The 25,690-nt window shown below is 45.9% G+C and overlaps 1 protein-coding gene across 14 annotated transcripts in view; it reads right to left on the bottom strand.

The window, feature by feature from the left end:
- CTNND1 (catenin delta 1) overlaps positions 1–25,690 on the bottom strand; it is a 76,626-nt gene that overhangs the window by 5,753 nt on the left and 45,183 nt on the right. For 13 of the 14 annotated variants that reach the window (XM_020792451.3, XM_020792454.3, XM_020792457.3 and 10 more), the window contains 12 exons: positions 24,021–24,553; positions 12,279–12,742; positions 12,006–12,189; positions 10,447–10,564; positions 9,306–9,459; positions 8,879–8,896; positions 8,060–8,128; positions 5,637–5,764; positions 3,432–3,582; positions 2,685–2,877; positions 2,433–2,547; positions 757–844 (listed from right to left, as the gene is read on the bottom strand). In XM_020792451.3, the coding sequence (XP_020648110.1) occupies positions 757–844; positions 2,433–2,547; positions 2,685–2,877; positions 3,432–3,582; positions 5,637–5,764; positions 8,060–8,128; positions 8,879–8,896; positions 9,306–9,459; positions 10,447–10,564; positions 12,006–12,189; positions 12,279–12,742; positions 24,021–24,553 (2,215 nt within the window). The remainder of the gene's footprint in view (positions 1–756; positions 845–2,432; positions 2,548–2,684; positions 2,878–3,431; positions 3,583–5,636; positions 5,765–8,059; positions 8,129–8,878; positions 8,897–9,305; positions 9,460–10,446; positions 10,565–12,005; positions 12,190–12,278; positions 12,743–24,020; positions 24,554–25,690) is intronic. The other variant, XM_020792455.3, reaches the window with a different exon arrangement.

Below are 25,690 nucleotides of genomic sequence, written 5' to 3'. Positions count from 1 at the left end.
TGAGGGGCTTGGAAAGCTGCACCTGTTGCCCTCTTTTCCCCTGTCCCTGGTGCCCTCTGCCTCAGGAGACAAGGCAGCCTGAGGCAGAGGGCACCGGGGACAGGAGGCAAGAGGGCAGTGGGTGAAGCTTTCTAAGCCTCGCAAGCGAAAGCCGGCAGCGGGCGCGGAGGTTGGGGCAGCTTTTGGCTTGCCGGGAGGCAGAGTGCACTGAGGACAGGAGACAAGAGGGCAGTGGGTGCAGCTTTCGAAGCCCCAAGAGCCTAAAGCGGCCCTGACCTCCACATCCACTGCCGGCTTTTGGGGCTTCGAAAGCTGCACCCGCTGCCCTCTTGTCTCCTGTCCTCAGTGCACTCTGCCTCCTGTCCCCAAGGGGACAGAAGGCAGAGGGCAGCGGGTGCAGCTTTGGAAGCCCGGATTTTTTTCCCCTTTGGCTCAAACAGATTAAATGGTTTTCAATGCATTCCTATGGGAAATGGACCCTCAACCTACAGACTTTTCGACCTGCAGTCACAGTTCCAATATGGACTAATTCTGTAAGTCGAGGATCCACTGTACATATAGCTCTAAAAAAATCTCTTCCAAAACTGAGCGAAAAGTGGACCTCTGGTCTGACTCTGTGTGAGATCATCTCCTATGTTCTTTTTTTTTTACTCCAGCAAAAGAAGACCACAAATAAAGTATGAACCAAGCCTCTTTCTTTCTGGCAGAAAAGCTGAGGTTTCAGATACACCTAACTCCTACTAATCCCATACATACCTCCTTTTTGGTTCTTATCAATGAGGGGCAAGGTGCTGTCGTCAAAAGAGTTGCCACCCTGGCTTCTAGAACTGTTATTCAGATTCACCTAAAGAGAAAGAGTTGTTGAACACATGGGTGTTTATATTCCCAGATACACTGACAGTACTTGGCAGTGCGTCTTGCCACTTAGTGCCTTGGGAGGCATTAGAACATATATTCATTCAGCATCATCAAGAAGGGCCATGACTAGAGCAATGAGCCTTTGGGGATGAGGTAGGCAGCTTAAATGCACAAACTGGACCTTCTGGACTGGACCTTTTGTTACGTATGCTCAACCACTATGGATGAGGCAGTTAGAGCTCCTCAGACTTACTCTGAGGAGATCCAGGCTGACATCCCCAGTTCACCACGTTGCTCAGTGGGTGACCCTAAGGCAGTTATTATCACTCAGCCTCACCCCTTCAAAGGGTTATGGTGAGGAAAAAAGGGGGAGTGTTTGTGTACCAAACATGGTACACAAGGTAGGATATAAATGTAAGTATGCGCCTACCTTGGTCTCGAGATTTTCAGGAGAGACCTTCCTTTCTGTCCCAACACCTTTGCAGGCATATTTGGTAAGGACATGAGATGCAGCCTTCTCAGTGGCTGCTCCCAGAGGGAGGCTACACTGGCCCTTCTCTGCTGATCTGGGCCTTCTGACAACAGATATTATTCCTTTTGGGTGTTGGCTTCAAGTAGTTTTTAGTATCTGTTTTAATGTGATCATCTAATAAATATAGTTTAAATACTGTCATTTATTCTGTTTTAAAGTCAAATCTGTCGTTTTAATCTGATTTTAAATGTATGTTCTACATCACTGGTTCTTAACCTTGGGTTACTCAGGAGTTTTGAACTGCAACTCCCAGAAGCCTTCACCACGAGCTGTCCTGACTGGGGTTTCTGGGAGTTGCAGTTCAAAGCATCCGAGTAACAAAGGTTAAGAACCACTGTTCTACATCACCTTGGTCCTACAAGGGAGAAAGGCAAAAGGTGAATTAATTAAATAAATAACAAATAAAGTTAAATGGGTCACCCCACTCCCCCTCAAATCCTGGGACCCAATCTGGGCCTGCTGTGGTTCCTAAGCCTGCCTTCTGAGTTTCCACGGATACCTTTCCCCCTTGCCTGGGATCCAGTGGTTTCTCGGGTTTTGTAGTTTCTTCCCCCTTCCTAAAAGACTGAAAAGCCTCTTTGAGGTTAATTAGGGTGGGGGTTTTGCTCCCACTCTCTGGTCTTGGGCCCTCACCACCACCACCACCGGCTGATTCCAGACCCAGAGAACTTCCCTGAAAATAAATTTAGCCCTTGGGCTGAATGAAGGAGGTTTCCCCTCCCCGGATGTAACATGTAAAATAAAATATTAGTTCTGCTATGTTCTCAAGTTTTCATGGGGGGAAATGCAGCCAAAAGCAAGGACCGGCACAATCCTATATTTCCATGAAACAGCCACTGAGCATCTTCTCAGACCTTTTGCCAACATGGCCCATTTTATATTGGCTGCAGAAGCAACTCACAAGAGCAATCGCAGGTCTGATCGTACATCCTACAGAAGGGCCATAAAAGACCCTTTCTCACTTTTAGTCTATGGGATCAATTTCAAAAACCTCCCCCCCCCCCCAAAAAAATAAAATGCCTGTGCTTCAGCCCCAAGGTACCTGGAAGTCAGACTTCTTCCACCCTTCTTTCTCCAACGGTTTCCGCAACTCTTTATAGCCCCAAATGGTCTGTAATACAAGAGCAGCAGCTCTGACTTCTCTCTCCGAGCGATTCCTAGAAGGAAGGAACATAAAAGGCTTTACAGGAGAACGAACCGCCGAGGGCGAAAGCTCTTTGACCAGAGGAGGCTTGCAGAGCCGGAGGAAAAGCTTCCTCAATCCCTGGCCCCACCGTGGGGGCCGCACACCCACCCAGACTTGTTGATGAGCACCAGTTTCTCAATGCCTTGCGTCTCCCGCAGTTTCTTTGCTGCTTCCAAATTGTCCAGTATCACTTCGTTTATGGTGTTCAGCACAGAAACCACCGTGTCTTCAGAGAGGTTTCTGGCTGGCGACTGCTGTCCGCCCGGCAAATTCTTCACTAAACTGGGGATGGCGTGTTTACCTGGAAAAGGGGTGTAAAGACCAGAAGGCACAATTAGGAGAAAGGGACCTTACGGACAGAGGCAGGGATCACTTGGCTGACAGCCCTTTTGGCAAAATGTTTCTGGGATTTCTACGTTGGCCCATCAGGAGTGTGGCTTGGGCTGTTTTGCTAGGGACGGAAGAGTCGAATTGTAATTTGGTCCATGAAATTGTCGTTCCATTTGGCGAATGAAATTTAAAAAAAAGCCAGAGTGATCCCTGCAGAAGTGAGCAGAATAGCAAAAAATTAAAATTTAAATTTAAAAAAAAGGCCTCTGAGTCCTGCAGACTCAGTTTGTGTTCTTCCTGGGCCCTTGGGAGGCTCTCCTGATATAAAGGATTGCACATAACTCAAAAGAGCGTAGTCTCCTCCCTTCAGGAAATAATTATCTAGAGAAACGGTAGCAAAGGGGTTATACCCCAGGCTCTCATCTGGGTCTGATCCTTATCATTCATGAACCGTGTACTTCTAGTCTTGCTAGAGCTGCCTTCCAAAAGTTAAGTAACACCCCACCCCCACCCCCGTAACCTCACCTATCAGCTCTTTATTACGGGAATCCACCGCCAGGTTGCGCAGAGCTCCGGATGCGGCTTTTACCACACGCTCTCCGTCATGTGTCAGGAGGTCAGCTATTGAAGAGAGCCCTTTCTCCTGGCGTACTGCTGCACGAAGGTACCGCCCATACTGTAAAAGAGACGACAGTGTCACTCGGCTGGAAAGGACAAACACCTGCGCATGGATGGGCCATTCCCCATACAACACGCTGCACTTCCTTCTCATGCTCTTAGAATACAGTGGACCCTCAACTTAGGAAGGTCCCTACTTAACGAAAATTTCGAGGTACAAAAAGCTCTGGCCACAAAATTTTAGTTTGACTTGCGGCCGGAGCTTCGACCTACGAAAGGCAGGGGGAAAGGGCAGGAAATTCAAAGTCGCCCCCCCGCTGCCCTCTTGTCTCCTGTCCCCACAGAGGCAGAGGGCACCATGGACAGGAGGACAGAGGGCAGCGGAGGGGGTTTTGAAGCCCGGGAAGCCGAAAGCCGGCACGGATTTAATGCTGGAACGGATTAAATGGTTCCAATACGGATTAATTCCATAAGTCGAGGGTCCACTGTATAATGTCTTAATTTATTGAGAACCTCTCTTAAAAGAAAGCTTAGCTTCCTTACCAATTCCCACAGCCACCGTCAGTCCACAACTACTGGTTGCATTTCACAGGTAACTTGCAGCTAGCCAAATGCTTTTTTTTAACTTCAATGGTATCTCTAGTAATCTTTTCTGGAATTTCCCCACTGCCCCATGACTGGAAGAGAGGTCTATCAACTCTCCATTTGAAATCGTATCTGAAGGGGATTTGGATAGAGGGTTCCTGCAGCCACAGAAGCAGCACTAATGTCCTTTTTAACTTCAAATTTGGACCTATTCCCATGTAAGAAAGCAGAGCCTATGTGGGTGCCGTGACTGTGCCAACAAAGGAAGGTGGGTGGGAGAAGAAGCACTTGCTTTGTTTTTTGTTCCATCTCCCATGTAGTTTATTCTACAACCTAGCTGGAGCCCAGCATCTGACATAGCTCTTTCCTCCTCCAAGCAATTTCTTACTAGGTGTGCAACAGGGATGGGCAAAGTGTAGCCTATGGGTCACTGGGGTCAAAATATACCCCCCAAGCCCCTACGCAGCCTGTAATGCTCTTCTTTAAAATGTTCATACATCCTCTTTGTGCCCTAAAGGGGGTAGGAGAACCAATTTTGCCATGAACTGTCTCTCTCAGCCCATGTTTTAATTTTTAAAAAACCTTTAGAAATATACCACTAGAGGCCCAAAGTTCCTTTTTTCCTCCAGGTCAAAAACAAGAAAAATATTTTGGGCTATGTACGTGCAGGCCTTCAGGACTGTCATGCATGGCTGTCAGTCTTCATGAAGTAGTTCATTCCTAGTATACGAAGTCAATCAAACAGGAAGTAAACTCTTAACGCTGCAGATGGCAGATGTTTCCCCGTGATTACTTTTATTAGCTACTCTTGACAGCTACAAGTGAACAGAGTTTGGAAAACTTGAGACTTGGACATGGTTCATTCTTTAAATGAAGGAGTTAAGTAGCAGGAATCTTTTCCCCATGACGAACCAAAAGGCACTTTTCCCACCCCGTGGAGACTTAGAAATAGGATTTTACCCTCTTGCCCTGTTGTATGTAACTTGTGAGGATCAAAACATGCCCCAGTTGACATTGCTTGCAAAGACAAGAAACTACGAAACTTCATATTGCTTAAAACAACAACAACTTGCACGTCAAACCTCCAAATCTCTCCCCCTTGCAGTGGTGTCAAGTTTAGTTTGCATGTAATTTACTGTGGATGAGTCAGGCCCAGAAGGATAAAGAGCGTAAGCAGTGGATACGGCAAGAAGGGAAGTCTTACATCCTGGTTCCAAGGAAACCTCATTATATCTTGTGTTGTTAAGAACAGCAACACCCCACTTCTTTCCTCCTCTGCCTTTTTACCTCCATGGGAACTAAAACCAACCTTGAGCAGCCAATACTTGTTTATGCCAGTTTGTCCATTTCAACATGCTTCAGGGTAGATCATGTGCACGTCAGCCTCTGTATACACAATGAAGCCCTTTTTTTTTGTTCTGCCCATTGCCTGACACATAATCCTTTTGTGGTTTGTGGGTTGCTGTTGTTTCTAACCCCGCACAGGATCCCATTGTCAGTCGCTGCCTCTCTCGTGTGGTCACTCACCGTCCAGCGGCCAGCGCAGAGATTCTGGATGGCTCCGGCTGAGGCTTCTAAAATAGCTGGGGTCTTGCTCTCCTTCAACAGCGAGATATAGATACGGACAATTTCTGGCTGGAAAAGGAGCTCGTAACCTAGCAAGAGAGAACACAACTGAGTTATACATAAAAGCCATTAAGCTCTCCGCTAAAGGTCACCACCATTCATGATGAAGTGACCAGTAAGCAGAAAGGCAGCTTTTTCTTTTACAGTACCCTAGGGTAGAGCGCCACCACCAGGGAAAGGCCTGCCTGGCCCCTGGTTCCAAATGTTGCACAAAGATATTTTCCCTTGCTCAGACATTTGACACCCACCACCCCACCCCCATATGTTTGGCACTTTGTCATGTAGTTCATCTCACTTTTGGAAACTCTGTGAAGGATGGAATGGAACATTTTAAACAGATAAAAGTGGGAGAGAAAATGAGTCCCTCTACGTGTATTTATTTTTTAGCTTAAAAGTATGGACCAGAATGGTATTGAGAATTTTACACCAGTGTACATGTAGATGCATATCATGGCAGCAAATTGCCACTGATAAACAAGTTGCCACTCACATTCCTCATTACATGACAAATCCCATGCCTGGTACACAAACAGAAATGTAATCAGCAACTCTTAAGTGAATGAAAATTCGTCACCATGATTTAAAGAATTACACTTATGCTGCTTGAAATCCCCAGTACGGCTCTGTCCAGTATTTCCTGTTCCTGGACGCCTACAAGAGCAAAATTCTTGCTATAAGGTGGGTGTAGGGCCTCTTAAACACCCCTCAAAACTTAATTTAAAACAAACAAAAAACACAAATAAATTTCAGAACTGGAAGTGGTTTTTAAAAAATGCTTTGTGGGTCCAGTAAGGCCCACATGGATCCTGGAGGTGAAACACTGGCCCCAGACCGTCGGAAACTGTTCACCCCTCATCCTACCACTCATCCAGGGTTTTAGCTTTGCCCCAAGGCAAGTTTTATCTGTGGCTTTAGAGAACAGGCATAGCTCAAGCTACTCCAAAGAAAGAGAATTACACCTTCCAGATACAACCAGTTGCTGGCCATTCAAATTCAGCCTTCCACTTGTGTAAAAGATATGCCAACGACTAAGAACGGCTGCTGCCACTACAACCCTCTGAAGCAAGATGACCGAGGCTTAAGAAAACTGGCTGTTTTCCTAGCACACCTGCATGCCGCACCTTTATTAGGCTTGGAACCCTTCTGCACACTGGAGAGGGAGGGGAACACCCTGCCTGCACCCAACCAACCAATAAAACACATCTCAGCAAGCACATGACTCACAGGATTTGCCTGCACGAAGGCTAAGCATGCAAGAGTACAGCAAGCCACATAAAGAGATGATGCAGCTGGAAAACGAGTTAAACCACTACCATCCCTCACGGGAGTGGGGGGGGGGGCGGGGCAGGGAGAAGGAATAGAAAAAGAAAAAAGTAGGAGAGGAAAAGGTACCTATTACATAAGGAACTAACTCTAAAGTCAGATGTTTGTCCACCTAGCCCAGTATTCTGGCTGGGAAAGGCCCTCCAGGGTCTCAAGCAGAGTCCTTTCCCACCAACTGCTTCCTGGTCCTGTTACACACCATAGGTTCAACATCAGGCCTGTGTGTGTGTGTGTTTTTTTTCCCCCCCATTTTTCTTTTTCCCTGTTTCTTCCTCTTTTTTCTTTTCATTTTTGCACTATTATAATTTTCTGTTTAGACCTACGGTAGTTCCATTTAGCTGTTATGTGTTCTTTCTTACTTTTAAGTAACCAATTTTAAAAAATGAAACTGACATCCCCCCCACCCCCAAATCACACATCCAGCATGCCTATGAGAATTACCATATTTTTCGCTCCATAAGACGCACCAAATTTTTAGAAGAAAACAGGAAAAAATAATCTGTTTTCTTCACTCCATAAGACGCACAGACTTTCCACCTCCCTGTTTTGTATAAAAAAGTGTATCATAGTGCGAAAAATACTGTATTTTCTTTTTCACTTATAATAAGCATATAGGGACTGGATTCTACCACGTCTGCAGTCAACGGGTAGGGGATGATGCGAACTAGTTCGGGCTTTGTTTTCATCCATGGAGGTTTACACAAAAACTCAACTCTAATACAGTGCTTTCCCTCTTTTTTTCTACTCCACAGGAAAAAGGGCAAAACTGGGTTAGGTTTGGCTGAGAGAGTGGTTTAATAAACACCCTTAACTGCAGACAAAGTCCAATTAGTACTGGGCTTCTCTCTACACTCACTTACATTTCAGAAAATGAGTAAGAAAATAGCTCTCAGCTGCACAGAACACTTCTAATGTTTAATCTTGTACACAGGACCTTCTCCAGGTGAAGCCTAAGTGCTCCCAATGGGCTGCCGCCTCCTCCCCCACAAAAATATCCATACCTTTCGCAGGGGTTGTTCTTTTAGGGAAGTCCACTGTGTCAGCAGAAGGATCCTCTGTTGGCTTTTTGCCTTTAAATAAAGAAATGTATTATGGGGTGAGGAAAGGATGAAAAGGGAATTTTCCTCATGCAAGGGATCCCTACGCTGAGTGACGAGGAAAGTGCAACTTGGCTGTGACTCCACAATAATCTTTAGGAAGGCCCTTCCCAAGCACTTTTAACAGAAAGCCTATAAATGGTGATGCCAAGGATGGCGGTACAGAGGCAGAGGGTGTACTTGGCCATTAAAAGTTTATTTAATTTAAACTCCCAAGTTTATCCTCTTGGGAGATTCACCTCTCTAATTCCTGGTGTCCTGCTGTCTCCCACAACAGCCCAGCATCAAAACTAGAAGACATGCCTCCTTCTTCCCTTAAGCATTGGATGCCACCCTACTAGAGTTTAGAGGAAGGACATCCTACTTCTTCCTTTTCCCCAGCTGAGCCAGAACGGGGATGGGGGTGGTGGAGGTCATGCAGCGTGCAATTCAACACAATGCCTTTGACATCTCAGTGGGTACAGGTTCTGCACACAAAAAGACGGCCAAAGGGAAAACTAACCAGAATAATATAAAACTGTGACTTTATTACTTATTCACAAGGCCTACATTTCTAAAATCACCACAAACGGCCATAGCAGTAGAACAAGTGCGCCTCACAAAATGGCGGCTTTAGCCATAGTGGCAGGGTTAGAGCAAAGATTTGGAAAGAGACTGCAACACCATGTGGTTCACAAGGGCATGCATGGTATGGGGGAGGAGGAGGAAAATGATCCAACTCACCTCTTGCAAACCATTCGTCTTTTGTCGGAGAGAAGGACAGGGAAGAAGGGAGGCAAGAGAGAAGAGATGCCAGCAGGATCACAAGCCGTTTGGAAGAGAGAGGAAAAACGCAAGGAGAAGGGGAGACAGGACACATATTAATCGAAGACCCAACCATCACCTCGATTTGACACACCAAACAAAAAGGCAACTGTGTGAGTCCTTAGGCCATGAGAGCTAAGGAGCAAGAAGAGTCAGGAAATTACTGCAGCTACAGAACGCTCCCATGGAAAGCAGAAATAGTAGCTCGCCCTCTCAAGCCAAGTAGGGGTTAGATGCTCTGGAAAATGGCCTTTTTCTTCCTCTCCTATCCTTGGCTTAAACCCACCCACCCCCACCCCTTGACTCCCCAAGAAGTTGGAGAGGCAGCAGAAAGTAAGTGTCCTACCTTTGCCCTTTTTGGCACCAAAGCAGCTGGCAGGGTGGGGGCCAGTGCTGTTGGCAGCACTGAGAGGAGCTTCCTGATAGCGCTCCGCATGGGGGATCTCACGATGCACTTGATAGGAGAGGTTCCTCAGGAGGCAGACACAGTTTTCCACAAGCTGGCAGCAGAAAACAGACAAATCCTCAAGTTAGCCATCGAGGACACTAAAGCTAAAAAGGTCCACAGAGTGTATGCATGAAAGAACAAGTGGGAGAAAAGAAAAACCAGTAGGCCCTCAACATGTTCTGCATCTCCCCGAGACCACCGGCCAGTGACAACCAACCAAGGAGGTCAGAGCAGGACCTGATAACCTTTTATACCCCATCCCAACTCAGGGTGAATGAGAATGCCAAACACAAGCATTAGAACTGGCTGTGGGATGGTGAAGTGAAGAGACTGGAATAAAGGGTGAAGAAACGGGTATATAAACCATGATAAAGGAACATGAGGACTACAGACTATTCTCTGCAGATATGCTGGAGGACTGGGGGAACTTGCTTACTTATTACATTCTCTATGCCAAGCAAAAAAATTCAGCAGAGGTACAGATACCGATAGTGACTGAAGAGAGAGCAAGGAAGCACCGGGACAGAGGCAGCATTTCCTGCTACCAGGCAGATGTTCTAGAAACAGTAAGGCTTCCCTGCTTTTATTTCCTTCCACCTTGCACCTTCTGGGGATATATTAGCATTCCTATAAAGCATCTTTCCAATAACCTACAGAGCCTCAATTGCAGTGTCGCTTTCTTCATCGGCACATCTCTGTAAGAGCTCTGGAAAAAGAGCTGGGGGAAAAGACATTTCCTGCCTTACCTTGCACAAGAGGGCTCTGGAATAAGGGAGGAGAAAACATGCCCGTGTTGCCTTAAGGAACACTCTATTCATAAAATGGGGGAAATTATATTCTAAGGGTGATAATCGGAAGTTTCCCCCTCAAGCTCTAGGTCTCCACCAAAAGATAATCTCTTCCTTCACCTCCTTTAATCAAAGGAAACAGACCATTTTGGGCTTGGTGTGAAAGAAAAGCTTTGATGACATACACTTTCCCAATGAGGTGGGCAAGCTACAACCCGGATCACGCTCCCTGTCTCTCTTGCACCCCATACCTTGCTATCTAAATCCTTCTGGCCAATTTCTGATTGAACAATATATATGAGGGCATCCACAAGTCCATCACACTCTCGCAGCTTTCGGCGGGCTTCGCTTCTCTCTGAACTGACGTTTCTGAAGAAAAAAAGAGAAAAAGTGTGATAAAGGCAGGGACACCAGCTTTTAAAACACACCAGTTCTGCTTTCTGTTGCACACTAAGCTTCCCACTCCTACTTTGGGCCAGGGTTGTAAGGATGGACATTTTAGCCTCTAGTGTTAATCTCTACATAACATGGGATAAGCCTCCATGAAACTCTTTTATCACATACTTCATTAAATCTTTAGACTTTAGTTCAACGCCACACACCCAGCTAGCTGATCCCATGCTCTCTCTCTCTCTATCTCTCTGGGCTTTGTCACAGCTTCCTTCACACATTTCACAAGTCTTGGCAGCGGTAAGAAAGCAAAGGCAGCCAAGAGCTTCACCCTACATACTCTTCTCAAGGCCCATCTTTTAACTCCGACTCCAGTCTGAGATAGGACACCAGACAGCAATACCTAAAACAGTAATTTCTAACATCATTCCTGATCTAAAGCCAGGAATCTGTCATGACAACAAACAAAGCAGGAGTTCCTCTCTAAAAGCAGCACCTTCATTTTGTTAGAAGTCACTAACTTTACCAAAGTTTCTCCTTCCTTTCTAGCACTGCATCCTACCACTCCCAGCAAGGTAATCAAAGAGCCACAGATACTTCCCAATAAAAATAATGGGTGCAATTTTGCAATCAGAATTGGAGATCTAGCTTCAACTCCCCAGTGAACCATGAAATGACCCTGCACCAGTTGCCTTGTTGAACCTGACCTACTTCACATGGCTGTTATCATAGGAACATAGAAGAATGGAGTTGGCAGGTGCTTATAAGGCCATCGAGCCTCCTGATCATCCTTGTGGCCCTCTTCTGAACTTGTTCCAATTTGTCAGCATCCTTCTTGAAGTGTGGTGTCCAGAACTGGACACAATACTCAAGGTGAGGCCTAACCAGAGAGAACTAGTGCTTCAATGATTTGGAGTGTATATTTCTTTAAAAGTAGCCTAAAATAACATTTCCTTGTTTTACATTGTTGGCTCATATTCAGCTTGTGATCTATGACAATTCCAAGATCGTTTTCACTTGTAGTATTACTGAGCCAAGTATCCTTCATCTTATAGCTGTGCATTTCATTTCTTTTCACCATTAGGTGTAGAACTCTGCACTAATCCCTGTTAAATTTCGTTCTGTTGTTTTCAGCCCAGTGCGCGAACCTATCAAGATCTTTTTTAACTTTGCATCTGCCTTCCAAGGTAATAGCTCTCCACCCAATGCTGCGTCATCTGCAAATCTGATAAGTTAAGAGGATGAACTAAGAAGCAGGAGAGGCGGGTGTGCTTCACTGAGATCATGGAACACAAAGCAGGATATAAAGCCAGCTAATACATGATTTATAAATCAACACAAGCAGGCAAATCTCAGTGCCTTCGGCAGGAGACAGTCTATAAGAAGATGCATTCATGGCTACAAGACAATTGCAGCTTACCTAAGGCAGCCAATGGTATTGGTGAGCACCGACTCCCACTCTATGTGGCGAGGCTTCGAGTTCTCGCTGGGCTCTCTCTCCCAGCCAGAGTGTGGAATGATCACTTCATCGGTGAGGGCATGTAAGGCATTATCTACAATGGCCATCTTTATCGAGTCATGAGAGGAGAGGTTCCACAGCGTTCCTGGGATAAACAGCACACCATTAGTAAAGAGCGGGTACCTGGAAGCTCAGAATGGCCTGCGCAGATGCTCCGTCTCCTCCGATACTCACCTGTGATGACTTCGGTGAGATCCATGTCACGCGCCTTCCTCAGCAACCTCACCAGAGCAGGGACGCCGTCACAATTCTTGATGGCAATCTTGTTGTCCTGGTCCTTGCCGAAGGAGATGTTCTTGAGGGCCCCACATGCCCCATAGTGCACCTCCTTCTTGGGGTGGTCCAGCAGCCCCACGAGCACAGGAATGCCCTTCAGCTTGCGCACCTCTGTTTTCACCTTGTCGTTACGGAAGCACAGGTGCTGCAGGTAGGCCGCAGCGTTGGACTTCACCGCATCCAGACGGAACCCCAGCATGGCTATCACCTCAGGGAGCTCGGGCTGGCGCCAGTTGCCTGGAGGCTGGCCTCCTTTCCGCAGGCTGTCCAAGCTTGCCAGGCTGCCTCTCTCATGCTGGGCTAGAGGAGCCCAGTAATACTGGTCTCTAGCCAAGTCATCTGCCAACATGTCTTCATAACTCCTGCAAACAGGGGAAGGAAGGGAGGAAAGAAAGAAAGAAGAAAGCCCATGAGTAGACCACTCAACCATAACCACAGAGAAGGCAATCGGGTCAGATTTTTCCCATTTACAAAAGCAGTCTTCACAACCAGGATTGGAGAGCACAAATGCACACTCTCTCACACACACACACAAATAAGCCTTGGATGATAGTAAAAAAATGGCTAAGTACCCACGGGAAATACAAGGATGCATCACCACCACCTCTACTACACGGTAAAAAAACAGGTGTGCAACTGAAGGACTGCTTTCTAATGGCTGATTCTTCAGGAGCACCACTGGTGAAGCTATCAGAGGCAGCAGCATCGCTTATGCAAGGTCAACATAATCAAGCACTGCATTCTCGGCCTCTGGTCCTCCAAACATGTTGGCATTCACCTCCCAGAAGCCCTGGAAAACACGGGCAGCTGCTATACATTCCAGAAGTTAGAATCTAAAATGGGGAGGGGGGGCGTGGCAAAGACTGAAAAACACCAATCTAATAAGTAGTCCACTGGCCCTTGCATTTGGAAGTACAGTACACAAAACAGCCAATGATTGCTCATCGTTCAATCTAATAGCTCAAGCATTTACAGCAGAGGCAGGGTGGGGGTGGGGGTTGTGCCTTGGGGGCAACAAGTGGTCTCGCCAAAGCTGCAGCTTCCTGCCCCCTCCCTTTTTCATCTAGTAAAAAAGAAAACTCCAGCTATAGAAAGTGAAAGACATGCAACAACGGGCTCAAGTTAAAGGAAGCCACATTTCAGTTGAATACCACGAAAAACTTCCTGTTAGAGCAGTACAACAGTGGATCCAGTTACCTTGGGAGTTGGTGAGTGGTCCAACACTGGAGGCATTCAAGAAAAACTTAGATAATCACCTGGCAGATATGCTTTGATTTGTATTACTGCACTGAGCAGGGGGTTGGACTTGATGGCTTTATAGGCCTCTTCCAACTTCAGTTTTCTAAGAATCTATGAATGTCATATTATTGCCTTTTTTCTTTTTGCAGAAAGCTAATTTGGTGTCAGTTAGGTATTCTAATGCATTATTTTGCTTCTAATTCCATAAAAATTAAAAGTTAAAAGTTAAAAAAGCTTTTAAAAGCTCAAATGGCTCCCCAAATAACATTGTGAAGAAACAAATAAAAGTTACTTATTACGCCTAATCAAAGGACATTAAACAATGGCATTATTACTTCAGAAAACTGCAGCTTAGAAGTCTCACAGATCCCCTGCATCATTTAAAATCCCCAGATGTCCATGTTTTACAAAACTGGAAGTAGATCCCTTCCAGCTCTGCAGTTCTATAATGATGACAACTTCCGAACATTTCTGATTTCCTTGTGTGTGAGAGGGAGGGAGGGAGGGAGGAAGGGAGAGATTTTTTGGCACTGACCGTCTTTGCAACCCTGCGGGAGGGGTTTGGGGGGGGCAGAAATTTGGCTCTTAGAAGGTGGTGCATTCAGTTTAGAGACCTAGAAAGATCATGGCTCTTGAGAAGGAACGGCTTTTAAATATGGCTCCGATGAATAGCAGAGAGCAAGAATGCTGGCAACTAAGCTGACTGGGTCGCTGCTCTAAAGAAGGAAAAAAAATGTCTCCATGCACTGCAAAATGACATTATGCCAGGACAGTTACATGGGGTTTTCCCAGCTTTTGCCTTTGGAAACTGGCGCCTGAAATACATAAATTACTAATTCCGACCACTAGAGGGCAAGTCAGTGCCATTTATGTATGACTGACTAATCACAGTTTTCCTAAGGCCTGCCCTCTTTGACTTACTACCTGGGGGTGACAGCACTTGCAGTCAAACACTTTTCTTTGTGGAGACCAGGTAGAGGCAAACGTTATTTAGCCAAGCTGTATGACTCAAAATGTTATCAAGATTTAGAATTCCAATTCCAAAGCCTTTCTCGGCCCCACTGTTTACTTTGCAACGTCCCCCATTTTCAGCTGCTTCATCCAGACAGAGGACTTGCCCTTAGGTGAGAGTTCAGTGATACCAGATTCTTAACATGGCACGACTGAGCTGCAAACAAAGATTCCATCCGTAGATCTGAGCCACAGGTTTAGGTCGAAAGCTTGAGAGTCAACTTTTCAAATGATGTGTTGATTTCTTATGTCTAGGTTCAGAGGTCTCTGCATCTCCCATTTAATGCTGGACAGGTCATCAGATCAGCTCTCTGTATATAGAGCATCTACAAGCTGCATTATAGATATGTGAAAACAAAGTCCATGCTTGTTCAGCCTCCCCCCCCCCCACACACACACACACAGGCTGGGTATCATTGCCTTCACTGGATCTTATGAGTCTCTTTACATGAATTATGCACTGCCGACATAGTGCTACTGAAGTAATCAAGGCAGGAGAAGGTGGCAAGCAAGCTCTCTGCCTCTCCCCGCACCTCTCTTTTTTAGCTCTAGGGAAGACAGAAGCTCCTCTCATCACGAGTAACAAACAATGGAAAGTTACAAAACAACAGTCAGCAAGTGCTTCTGCTCCAACAGAGACAGAGCCCTGGCCTCCACACTTGCATTTTCTTATGCATGGACATACTCTATGCTTACATAAGTCATGTGCAAGCATAAAAACTGGAATAACATTTGATTCTGAAAGTATTTGATTGTGGAGTCAGAGGCTGAGAGTGAATTCTCCTAAGAGAAGGGGCAACCTGTGTGGCCTTGAGCAAGGTGCACAGAGTCCCAGGAAGCCCCGAGAACAGTGGCCGCGAACCTTTTTAGGCTCACGTGCCCAAACTGAAACAAACCAACCAACCAGTGGGCTGCGCTGGAAACAGAAGTGGCGGTGGAAGGGGGGGAATGCCTTGAGACCCCAACTCTAGATCCGCCACCAGTGCCAGCTGCTCCGGATCCGCCTGTTGAAGCGCCAGCACCGCAGCTGCAGCTGCCCTTCTCAGGTTTGGCTGCGCGGGGGGGGGGAGAGTAGCGATTCAGCAACGTATGGCTCACATGCCCGCAGAAAGGGCTCTGCAAGCCAGCTGCCATCACTGCCCTAGAAGAAGGGCATAATAAAGTACTTCTGAGCACTGTCTACCGGGAAAAGCCTGAAAAAAGGGGTCAAATAAATAAGAATTAACTTGATGGCACATGATTGTTATTGTTATACAGTCCCACTTAAAAGCTAAATTTTAGAAAAAGGAGCAATAAAAACAGTGCTCATAAGAAATGGGGAGGGCTTGCTTCAGATGAGGAGGCAGGGCAGGGATTCCTGCAACACTGCCTTGGAGTGGGCAGCTGCTGGAGGAGGTGGGGAAGGGGAGTCCATGTTCCTGCTTGCGACTGGATGGTCTCTCAAAGAGCAGGAGACAAGCAGTGCACACCAGCTGGTGAGTGGGGGAACCAGCCAGGGGAGAGAGGCCCACAAAGGGAGTCATGCCATCTCTAGTGCTCATCACAAAGGTTGTAGAAGAAGGTGTACAGCACTCCCATTGACTGCTGCCTAAATTTTTAAAAAACTACCTCTCCCAGCAAAGCAGCACGCAGAGCATCTATACCTCTGATGGCTGCTCTCTGTCCTTCTCAACCAATCAGACCTTCTCCACAAAGGCAAAAAGAAAGAACCAAAACACTACAGTCTTAATTCTGATGCATTGTTTACATCATGAATCCAAAGGGAAAAATATTTTTTGCTGCTGTTGTTGAAGAATAATATCCAGTTTTGTTCCACTGCATTTTTACCAAGCTGTCCAGCCTGGTTCTTGAGTACTGTATCATACAATTTCTTCAGAAATTCATCAGTGGGGTGCTTTGACAGCAGACAGTTTTCCTAGAAATCATTTCCTACCACTGTTTCACTTTCTTGCAACATATCTTTTCATCAAAGGAACATTGTTTTTTATTTTGGTGGAGAAGTGGGGTACAAGGATTGGTGGCTTGCAGTAGATTGCCTAGGATTTTTGATTCTCAATCACTTAAAAGTGACAACAGCTTCACCTTAAACTACAGTACTGGGGCGGACGGAACACAGTCTGGAATAATGAGGAGCAGATTTCTTTTACGTGGCAGGGCTTTGAGTTCCATTCAGTTCTGAAAAGATGCCTTTTGCACCAGCGTTCTAGGAGAAAATCACAGCAGATTTTTGCACATCTGAAGTCTGCCCGCTCCATTTTAGGGTACACAATTAGTTCCTCTGGGGTATCAAGAGAGGTGCACTTTCAGTTCATTCAATGCAACAAGACAACCTAAAACGTCCTTTTAAGCATGAAGGGTATAGTCTGAACAGAAGTTCCTTTTCGGAAAAGCCAGTATGGAAAATGTGGAAAAGGTACTCTCAGCGAAGGGAGTCTGAAACAGAGCTTGGAAATAAATGGGAGGAGGTAGCAAGTGGGGTACCCCAAGGTTCAGTGCTCTTCAATATTTTTATTAATGACTTGGATGAGGGAGTGCAGGGAACGCTTGCCCAATTTGCAGACGACAAAACTGGGTGAAATAGCTAATACCCTGGGAGACAGAAACAAAATTCTAAATGACCTTGAGAGGATAGATCACTGGGTCGAAAACAACAGAATGGAATTCCACAGGGATAAGTGCAAAGTACTGCACCTCAGAAAAAGAAACCAATTGCACAGTTACAAGATTGGGGGGGGGGTGTACCTGGCTCAGCAATACTACAAGCGAGAAGGATCTTCTTGGAATTGTCATAGATCACAAGCTGAATATGAGCCAATAGATTTGTGGCTACAAAAAAGGCAAATGCTATTTTAGGCTGCATTAATTGAATATAGTTTCCAAATCCCACGAGGCGCTAGTCCCCCTCTATTCAGCACTGCTTAGGCCTCACCTTGAGTATTGTGTCCAGTTCTTGACACCACACTTCAAGAAGGATGCTGACAAATTGGAACAAGTTCAGAGGAGGGGGACAAGGATGATCAAGGGGCTGGAAACCAAGCCTTATGAGGAAGGGCTGAAAGAACTGGGCATGTTTAGCCTTGAGAAAAGAAGACTGGGGGGTGATATGATAGCATTTTTCAAATATTTGAAAGGCTGTCATACAGAGGAGGGGCAAGATCTGTTCTCTGTCATCCCAAAGTGAAAGACATGCAACAACGGGCTCAAGTTAAAGGAAGCCACATTTCAGTTGAATACCACGAAAAACTTTCTGTTAGAGCAGTACAACAGTGGATCCAGTTACCTTGGGAGTTGGTGAGTGGTCCAACACTGGAGGCATTCAAGAAAAACTTAGATAATCACCTGGCAGATATGCTTTGATTTGTATTACTGCACTGAGCAGGGGGTTGGACTTGATGGCCTTATAGGCCTCTTCCAACTTCAGTTTTCTAAGAATCTATGAATGCCATTACATATTATTGCCTTTTTTTTCTTTTTGCAGAAAGCTAATTTGGTGTCAATTAGGTATTCTAATGCATTATTTTGCTTCTAATTCCATAAAAATTAAAAATTAAAAGTTAAAAAAGCTTTTAAAAGCTCAAATGGCTCCCCAAATAACATTGTGAAGAAACAAATAAAAGTTACTTATTACGCCTAATCAAAGGACATTAAACAATGGCATTATTACTTCAGAAAATTGCACATTGGAGGCAGCGTTGTTGCTTGGAACATGTTACTTCCAGTGTCTGATCTGAAGACCACCAAGCCAGACAGCCAAGTGCTTGAGGCACTTTCCAAAGGCAGACTGCCCTCCATTTTGGAAACTTGTTAATACAAGATACTAACATAGTTCTAAGTTAATTTTGAAGCTAAACAAACTGCTCCTTGAAAGCCTTAAACTCCTTATTTACACACTACAGTATATAGGAGACCTTCCTCCTCTTTTAGCTCCACTGGTAACAATTCTGAGAAACTGCATCAGAGACCATAATCTCCTGAAGAAATAGCAAATGGAACCAAGAAGCCACTATAACCCTCTCGCTGTGAAAAAATTAACACAAAAGGGAAACGGTCTTTGTAGTGGCTTAAGGTAGAGTCTCCGGACATTTTGAGCATACTTCAGATGTTTAGCAGAACCCTCACAAGTGAGTTCTCTGATCTTCATGAGAGATTAGGAAGCTCAAGGTCACTGAACACAGTGAGGATTGGGAAGGTCTTCCATTACAAGGGCAGACTGCCACATCACAATGCTTTGGGAGGCAGCCATGTTAGCCTGTGGCTGCAAAAAAAAATAAAAACCAAAAAAGAAAAAAAACTCAAACCCAACAACAAGAGTTGTGGCACCGTAAAGACTAACAAATCTATTTCAGCAGCGCAAGCATGCCAAGATGCCATTGGTCTAGCTACCTTCCAGAAGAAGAGAAGAAGGGTGGGGAACAAGGAAACAAGGCTCCGGGGTCAGGGTGGTAATTAAGGCGGCAGAAATGAGGAGCCAACTGCAACAAATACATGGATTCCACAGATTTCTGCAATGTTTATCAGTCTGCACGGAGCACAGCAGTTTCACAATGGATGGCCAGAGGTCGAAATCCATACACGCAGGTTCCGTTGGAGCAGCTTTTATAACAGTACTAATTATGTGGTCACGAGTCAGCCTGGTGCAGTACAGAAAGCAAATGGCACTTTTATATTACAGTGAAGGCAGGCAAGCTGTTTAATCATTCACTTCTCTGGCCACGTTCAAGAGGCAATATTGCTGGCAAGTTCATTTCAACAGCCACAATCCACAGCCGCTAAGACCCTAGACGTTTATTTTTGTTTTAGGAACAGAGGACTAGATCTAACCAGAGTTTTTCAGGAATGATTACTTTTTGTGAAATTTGTTATCCCACTTTTTGTCCAAATTATAGCTGCCCTGAGAGTCTCCACTTGAAGTGGTGTGTGGACATTCATCAATCGTGTGCGCCACGACGACAATAACAACAATCCTTCTGTCGGCTCCCCTGGCCAACTGGCAGTGGGCAGCGGTTCCTGATGGCTGGCCATCGCTCCGGCTGCCTACACGGTACTCAGACTCTGTCGAGTCTTCACGCTTTCCATTTCTGGCTTCGCTGAGGTCCATCATCAACTGGCTGAAGTTCTTTGACAGCTGGTGTAGTGGCTGCTACACAGTGACAGCTGGAGGAGAGCAGAGCATGATGTGGGAATTTCTCAGCAGAAGTAATAGTGACCATGCCTTCTTCTGTTCCCTTTGCTGACGCATGATGTGCTTCCAGATGGCAGTCGGAGAAGGAAGAAGTCTGATCAGGGGGGTTTCGTCAAAGGAACCTTTTGTTCATTTCCCCTGCAGCAGCTTGATGCAATAGTTACTGGAGGAACTTTTCAGCGGAAAAAAAAGGGCCAAGCTGGTATGAGGCGATACGGAAGATCCACATTCAGGATCTATTTCTCCCCCTCTGTTCAAAACAAGAGGCATTTACCAAAGCAACCTCAACATTCAGATTAAGGATGTGGAATGAGAACTTCATGGCCACCTCTCCCGATGGCTTTCACAATTTATGTTGTTTAGGGGTTTGCTTGGTGTGCTGAGAGGGAACTTACAGCTATTATTCCTGGGTCTCCGTCCTTCACTACCAAAGCTCCAGCAGGCACCACACATGCTTAAGAGCAGTTGTGATTAGGGACTTCATTTGGAGGAGGAAGGATAATCCCTCCCTCAAAACAGAGCAGTCTCAAGTGGATTTGGTGACTGGATGTTGTAGCTTATATTATTCGAGAACCTTACAGAGATCCTGATCACAGCCATTCTGCATCACATCCGGTCTAACAACCAGAGAAGGAGGCCAAAACTGGAACAAGTTATTCACAGGCTCTCAAATAACAGGTTCAAATGTTTTGCAGGCTTTCGGTCTTATTGCTATCAATCTAAGCATTTTATCAGTTCTGAAAATATTTACTGTTTTATTTAAAGAAAAAAATACTCAACATTCTGCTTGAAAAATCACCACACCGGGTAAATTAATAGCTAAGTTAACGACCTCCCTTCACCTATTCCAGACTTCAGCTCAGAGGCATCAGAAGCTACCACCCCAGACTGTTCTAGTCAGAAAGGGACATACCTCAAGGTTTAACAAAAGGGCCTGGGATTCTACCTCTTCCCAGTTCAAGAAGGGAGGAGGATTGCACAGATTGGTCAATCTGCATACTTCCCATAAACATCCTTTAAAGCAGCTGCAGCATATAAAATGGAAGGGGTGGCCAGAAATGGAACGTTCTAGCATTATCATGGATTAAGGGTGGCAAACTAAAACATAGGCCTCTGGGCGAAGGGGAAGCAAAGAGTATGAAAACAGACTGAGACCACAGAAGAGGGATGGAAAGAGAGCCAAATAAATAGTCACTGCCCGGCCTCATTTTACTAGAAGCCACAACCACATCCTTCTCTTTTGTGTGCACTGAGGAAAACTGCACATTTCTACTAACAACCCCCCCCCCCAAAAAACAGACTAGTAAATCATGGGGTACGGTGCGTGTTTTATTGCGCGTTCCAATTTCGTATCTCCAGGACTGTCCAACAGTCACCAGAGATTCAGTAATTCAAGGGCAAAGCTTTACACCAGAGGCAAGAAACCTTTTACTCTTTAGATGTTTTTGACTCCAACCACCCAAACAGGACGGCCAAGGGCAAGTGATTACATTGAGCTGCAGTCTAAAACATCAAGAGGGCCAACGTTTCCCCTTCCTTGCTTTAGCATCTCGTACTGGGAGGCAGAAAGCTTTGAGCATCTCCATAACCAGCCACCAGCCGCTTGCATGCAACAGATAGCTACGGGGCCCCTTGGCTCTGGCAAGCCTGCAAAACAGCTGCCAAAGCAAAGCAGGGCAAAGCCTTCTGTCGCTCCTAGCTTAAAGCACCTTTAACAGTCAGAGGAAGACGAATACTATATATTACTACTACCATAAACATTTCATTTTGGGCCGTCTCATCTGGAAGACAATGCTGGGAAAAAGTTGAAGGCAGCAGGAAGAGAGGAAGACCGAATATGAGATGGGCTGATTCCCTAAAGGAAGTCACAGGCTTGGGGTTTGTAAGAACTGATTAGGACTGTTGAGGGCAGGACATATTGAAGATTGCTCTTTCATGGGATCGCCATGAGTCAAAGGCAATTTAATAGCACGTAACAACAACAAGCCTGCTGTTCTTGTATGCCATCAAGTCACACCCAATTTATGGCCCTCTCGCCAAGGCATTATGTCAAATTGTATGTGAGAAGGCTGTGGGATATTTAAGGAGTTTTAATATTGCCACCCCCCATTCATTTTCCATGGCAATGCAGGGATCTGAACTCAAGTCTTTCAAGTTCTCTACTCCTAAGTTCATCACTCTATCTCCTGCACTACACTGGCTTTTTCTACAGTATACACTGACAATTTACTGATACTTACAAGCACCTTAGGGTACCTCTTGCAGGTACTCACAGTAATTTTATCCAACCAATCTGCAAAACAAGCTAGCATGATCTCTGCTGGACAGACAAGGGACTGCTTTGCATGAGATCACTTAGTAATGCCTTGCTGAGGGAGAGGTCTGAAGTGGGGATTTTCCATCCAAAATTCAGCCGTGACACCAGCCTCAAGCAAAAAACGACTAAGGGCAAAGAAAAGGACACACGCTTCATTGTCTGATGCAAGATCACCAGATCTATTCCGCTGTACAAGTCTGCACACATCAGGTGGGATGCATACAGTAAGCCATTTAAGGAAGGTTTGTTGGGGCGGAAATGTTGTCCAGCAAGTAACTCGTAGAAGACAAACACTTTTCTCTCAAATTTATTTAGGGCAGAGGTAGGGAACCTGTGGTGCTCCGGACTGCAACTCCCAACAGCTGTAGCCAACATAGTGGATGGTGAGGGATACTGGGAGTGGCCGTCAAATCTTGACATCTGGAAAGCCACAGGTTCCCTATGGGGAACCTGCGTTCATGCTCACCACAGTGATCTGAGCTGTACCTCCTTTAGTTACAGGCAGGGCCTATGCGACCAAAGATGCCTCTAAATGTATAAAATAAAGTTCCTACACACAGGAACCAAAATGTTGGGAAGAAGGCTAGACTAGTTTTTGCTGATGTTGTTATTTTAGGTAGTTCCACTCCCCCCCTCTCCCCCCCTCTCTGTTACAGTCCCATCTAATACCACCCAGGCTTATTTCACTGGCGAGAGCTAGTCCTACATCACTACGTTCTGCACTGCTGAGGCAACCAGGCAGCTCAATGCAGTTTTGATGCAACACTTCCCACGCTGTGTGAACTGCATTACCTCAAAAGGGAGCCTCATATATAAACATGGTCCAGGGAGCATTAGTCCTCACACTAGCTTCCCTGGTGTGACATACTAAAGGATTTTTTTAAAAAAAAAAAGGGGGGGAGGGAGCTGAAGGAGAGGAGCAGCAGTGTAGGGAACTGATAAAAATAAAAAAACATCTATCCGTCCCTAAAACCTGAAGTGAAATTTGAAACAGATGGCTAGTTCTGGAATCTGTTCTACTCAGCAAGACAAACTTAGATGTAGCACAAGGTCAGGGAAACGTTTAGGTCCTGGGTCTCCTTCCCTCAGAAATATCTCTGTGTATCTTTGATAAGAAGAGGGCAGGTTCTCTTCTCTCCGCACTGTCCTCTTTACCTCTCACACAAGTTTCTCAGGGCCACAGGGAAAAGGGAGCTTGCCCAGTTGAGCCATGTCAAGCAGAGGAGCAGCAGGAGAAAGGCCCACAGGCAGCTGGCCCCACTGTTCCTAGTACGTACTATCTACTGGGAAGAGGATGGGAAGAAAGCATGGGAAGGAAAGCTGAGAAAAATATCACAAAACAGAACAGACTCCTGATACAGAGAAACTGGGGGATGAGACAAGAATCATAATTCCCTTAACTGGCTACAGTGCTTGTCTTATATTTCAGTGAATACCAATCACCATTAGATGGATTAATATCAGGAAAATACCGCTCATCCCTAAAGATGAACAGCGTATAGCAGAGCTTCAAAGCTCTGAAACTACACCAGCACCTCAAAGGGTAACAGGGGAAAAGTCTTCTCCACTGTATTGCTAACGAAAGGACACAAATGCAAGGGTCCAGCATTGATTCCCTGAAGATATTAATCTTGGCTGATTTCAGGAGCTAAGCAGGGCCCAGCCTGATTAAGGCCTGGTTGGGGACTATTCAGATACATCGAGAGCTTCCGGGTAGGGCTAGGGAAGGATCCTACCTGAAACTCTGGAGAGGTTCTGCCAGACCTAGCAAACAGTAGAGGGCTAAATGGAGCAATGGTCTGACTCAACACAGGGCATTTTCCTAAGATTTAGGCTATGCTTCTAAAAACACAGCAGAAATGCCAGAACATCCCAATCCTGATATTCCTACCTTAGCCTCTGACGGGGGTCAGAGGGAGTCCCGGTCCGTCTGGCTGTACCATAGTCTGGCATTGTGCCATAATCCAGGTCCTCGTAGCCCATGCTGCGCTGGTCATCCTCCAACACGTAAGGCTCTGGGTGGAAGCGGTTCAAGTCCATATTGCTTCCCCCAACCCGCACCTGCGGCTGAGGCCCATAGACATCCTGGCGGCTGGGAGCCCGGTAGCCATCCATGGAGGGACGGTAGCGCTCATCGATGCGGGTCACACGGGACAGGCTGCCATAATTGTGTTCACTGCCATGATAACCATCCTCATAGGGGCGGCCATAACCATCTGGGTAGTGGTAGTTACGGGGAAGGGTAGCTGTGCCTGGCTGGCTCATGTAGGCACCAGGGCCACCGTTGGTGTTTTTCCTGAAGTTCCTATCAATGGTCTGAATGTAGTTGTTGGGAACTGGAGAGCCATCCACAGGTAACCCATCTGGACCAACCGGAACTTGCTGCACTGTGCGTGTGGTCATAGTTTTCACTACTTTCTTCACCTACAGAGGAGAAGCATGACCTCTTAGTGACCTGGCACCTGTTTCTCTCGCCCCATAGCAAGTTTGGATCACTGCTCGTGCAGCTTACTCCCTCATTACTTCTGCTAAATAGCACTTTCCACACTCTGGACACAGTGTCAAAAACTCTCAGCTTCTCTGCCAACCTTGACACTGCTTGGAATGTCAGTTTTGGGGACGAGAACCCTCGGATCACTCTAACCTAGGCATGCACAAGGGTAGGACTAAAAAAAAAAATTATGGTTCAAAACCTAGCACCTTAATACACAATTTTGTGGGTGCCGACAATACTACGTACAGCAGGAGAGTACAATCTGACTCTTGTTTGCAGGCCAGGGAGGCCAGTGGCAGAAATCTAAGTGAGGTTCTTTGAATTCCACTGCTCAGACTTTGATATGTGATGCATCACGGCAACTGTTTAAGCAATGAGAAGCGGAGGACAAAATCACATGTTTGCTTCCTGCTTAACCATGATGGTTTTTGGATACTCTCCTAAACTGGCTGTCTTGGTTAATTCAAGCTCAGAGGTGGCCAACTTGTGGTCCTCCAGATGTACAACTCCCATCAGCCTTAGCCAACAGCAAGAGTGGTGAAGGACAATGGATGTTGCAGCCCAGCAAGACAGGGGAGGGCCACAAATTACTTACTCTTGTTCTAGCTGCTGCCAACATCACTGCCAATAGATCTATTACAGGTGGTTAGGGCACACAGGTAGAACCAATGCTCAAGACAGAGGGAGAAAATGTGCTATCTTGCAGTCATTTCTCCACTGGCAGATTAACTGACAGTGTTACACCAGTATGCTAATAAATGGAACAATCCACCATGGGAAAGCTAGTTCAAATCAAAACAACAGAATGGGCCACAGCAATAATAAATGGGTCTTTCCTTGAGGGCAGGTTTCCATCTGCCCTCAAGGAGACACTCATTAGGCCCATTAGAAAGAAACGTAATATTTCGGCGGACGAGATTGGCAATTATAGGCCCGTCGCCAATGTTCCTTTCATGAGCAAAGTGGTTGAGAGGGTGGTCGCTGATCAGCTTTAGGCCCACTTGGATGAGACAGATGCCCTGGATGCATTCCAGTCGGGCTTCAGGCCACGCCACGGTACAGAGACG

The sequence above is a fragment of the Pogona vitticeps genome, chromosome 1 (assembly GCF_051106095.1).
Source record: "Pogona vitticeps strain Pit_001003342236 chromosome 1, PviZW2.1, whole genome shotgun sequence".
NCBI classification, from domain to species: Eukaryota; Metazoa; Chordata; class Lepidosauria; order Squamata; family Agamidae; genus Pogona; species Pogona vitticeps.
Note: the sequence above shows the minus strand (reverse complement) of the source record. Positions and strands in the feature narration are given on the sequence as shown.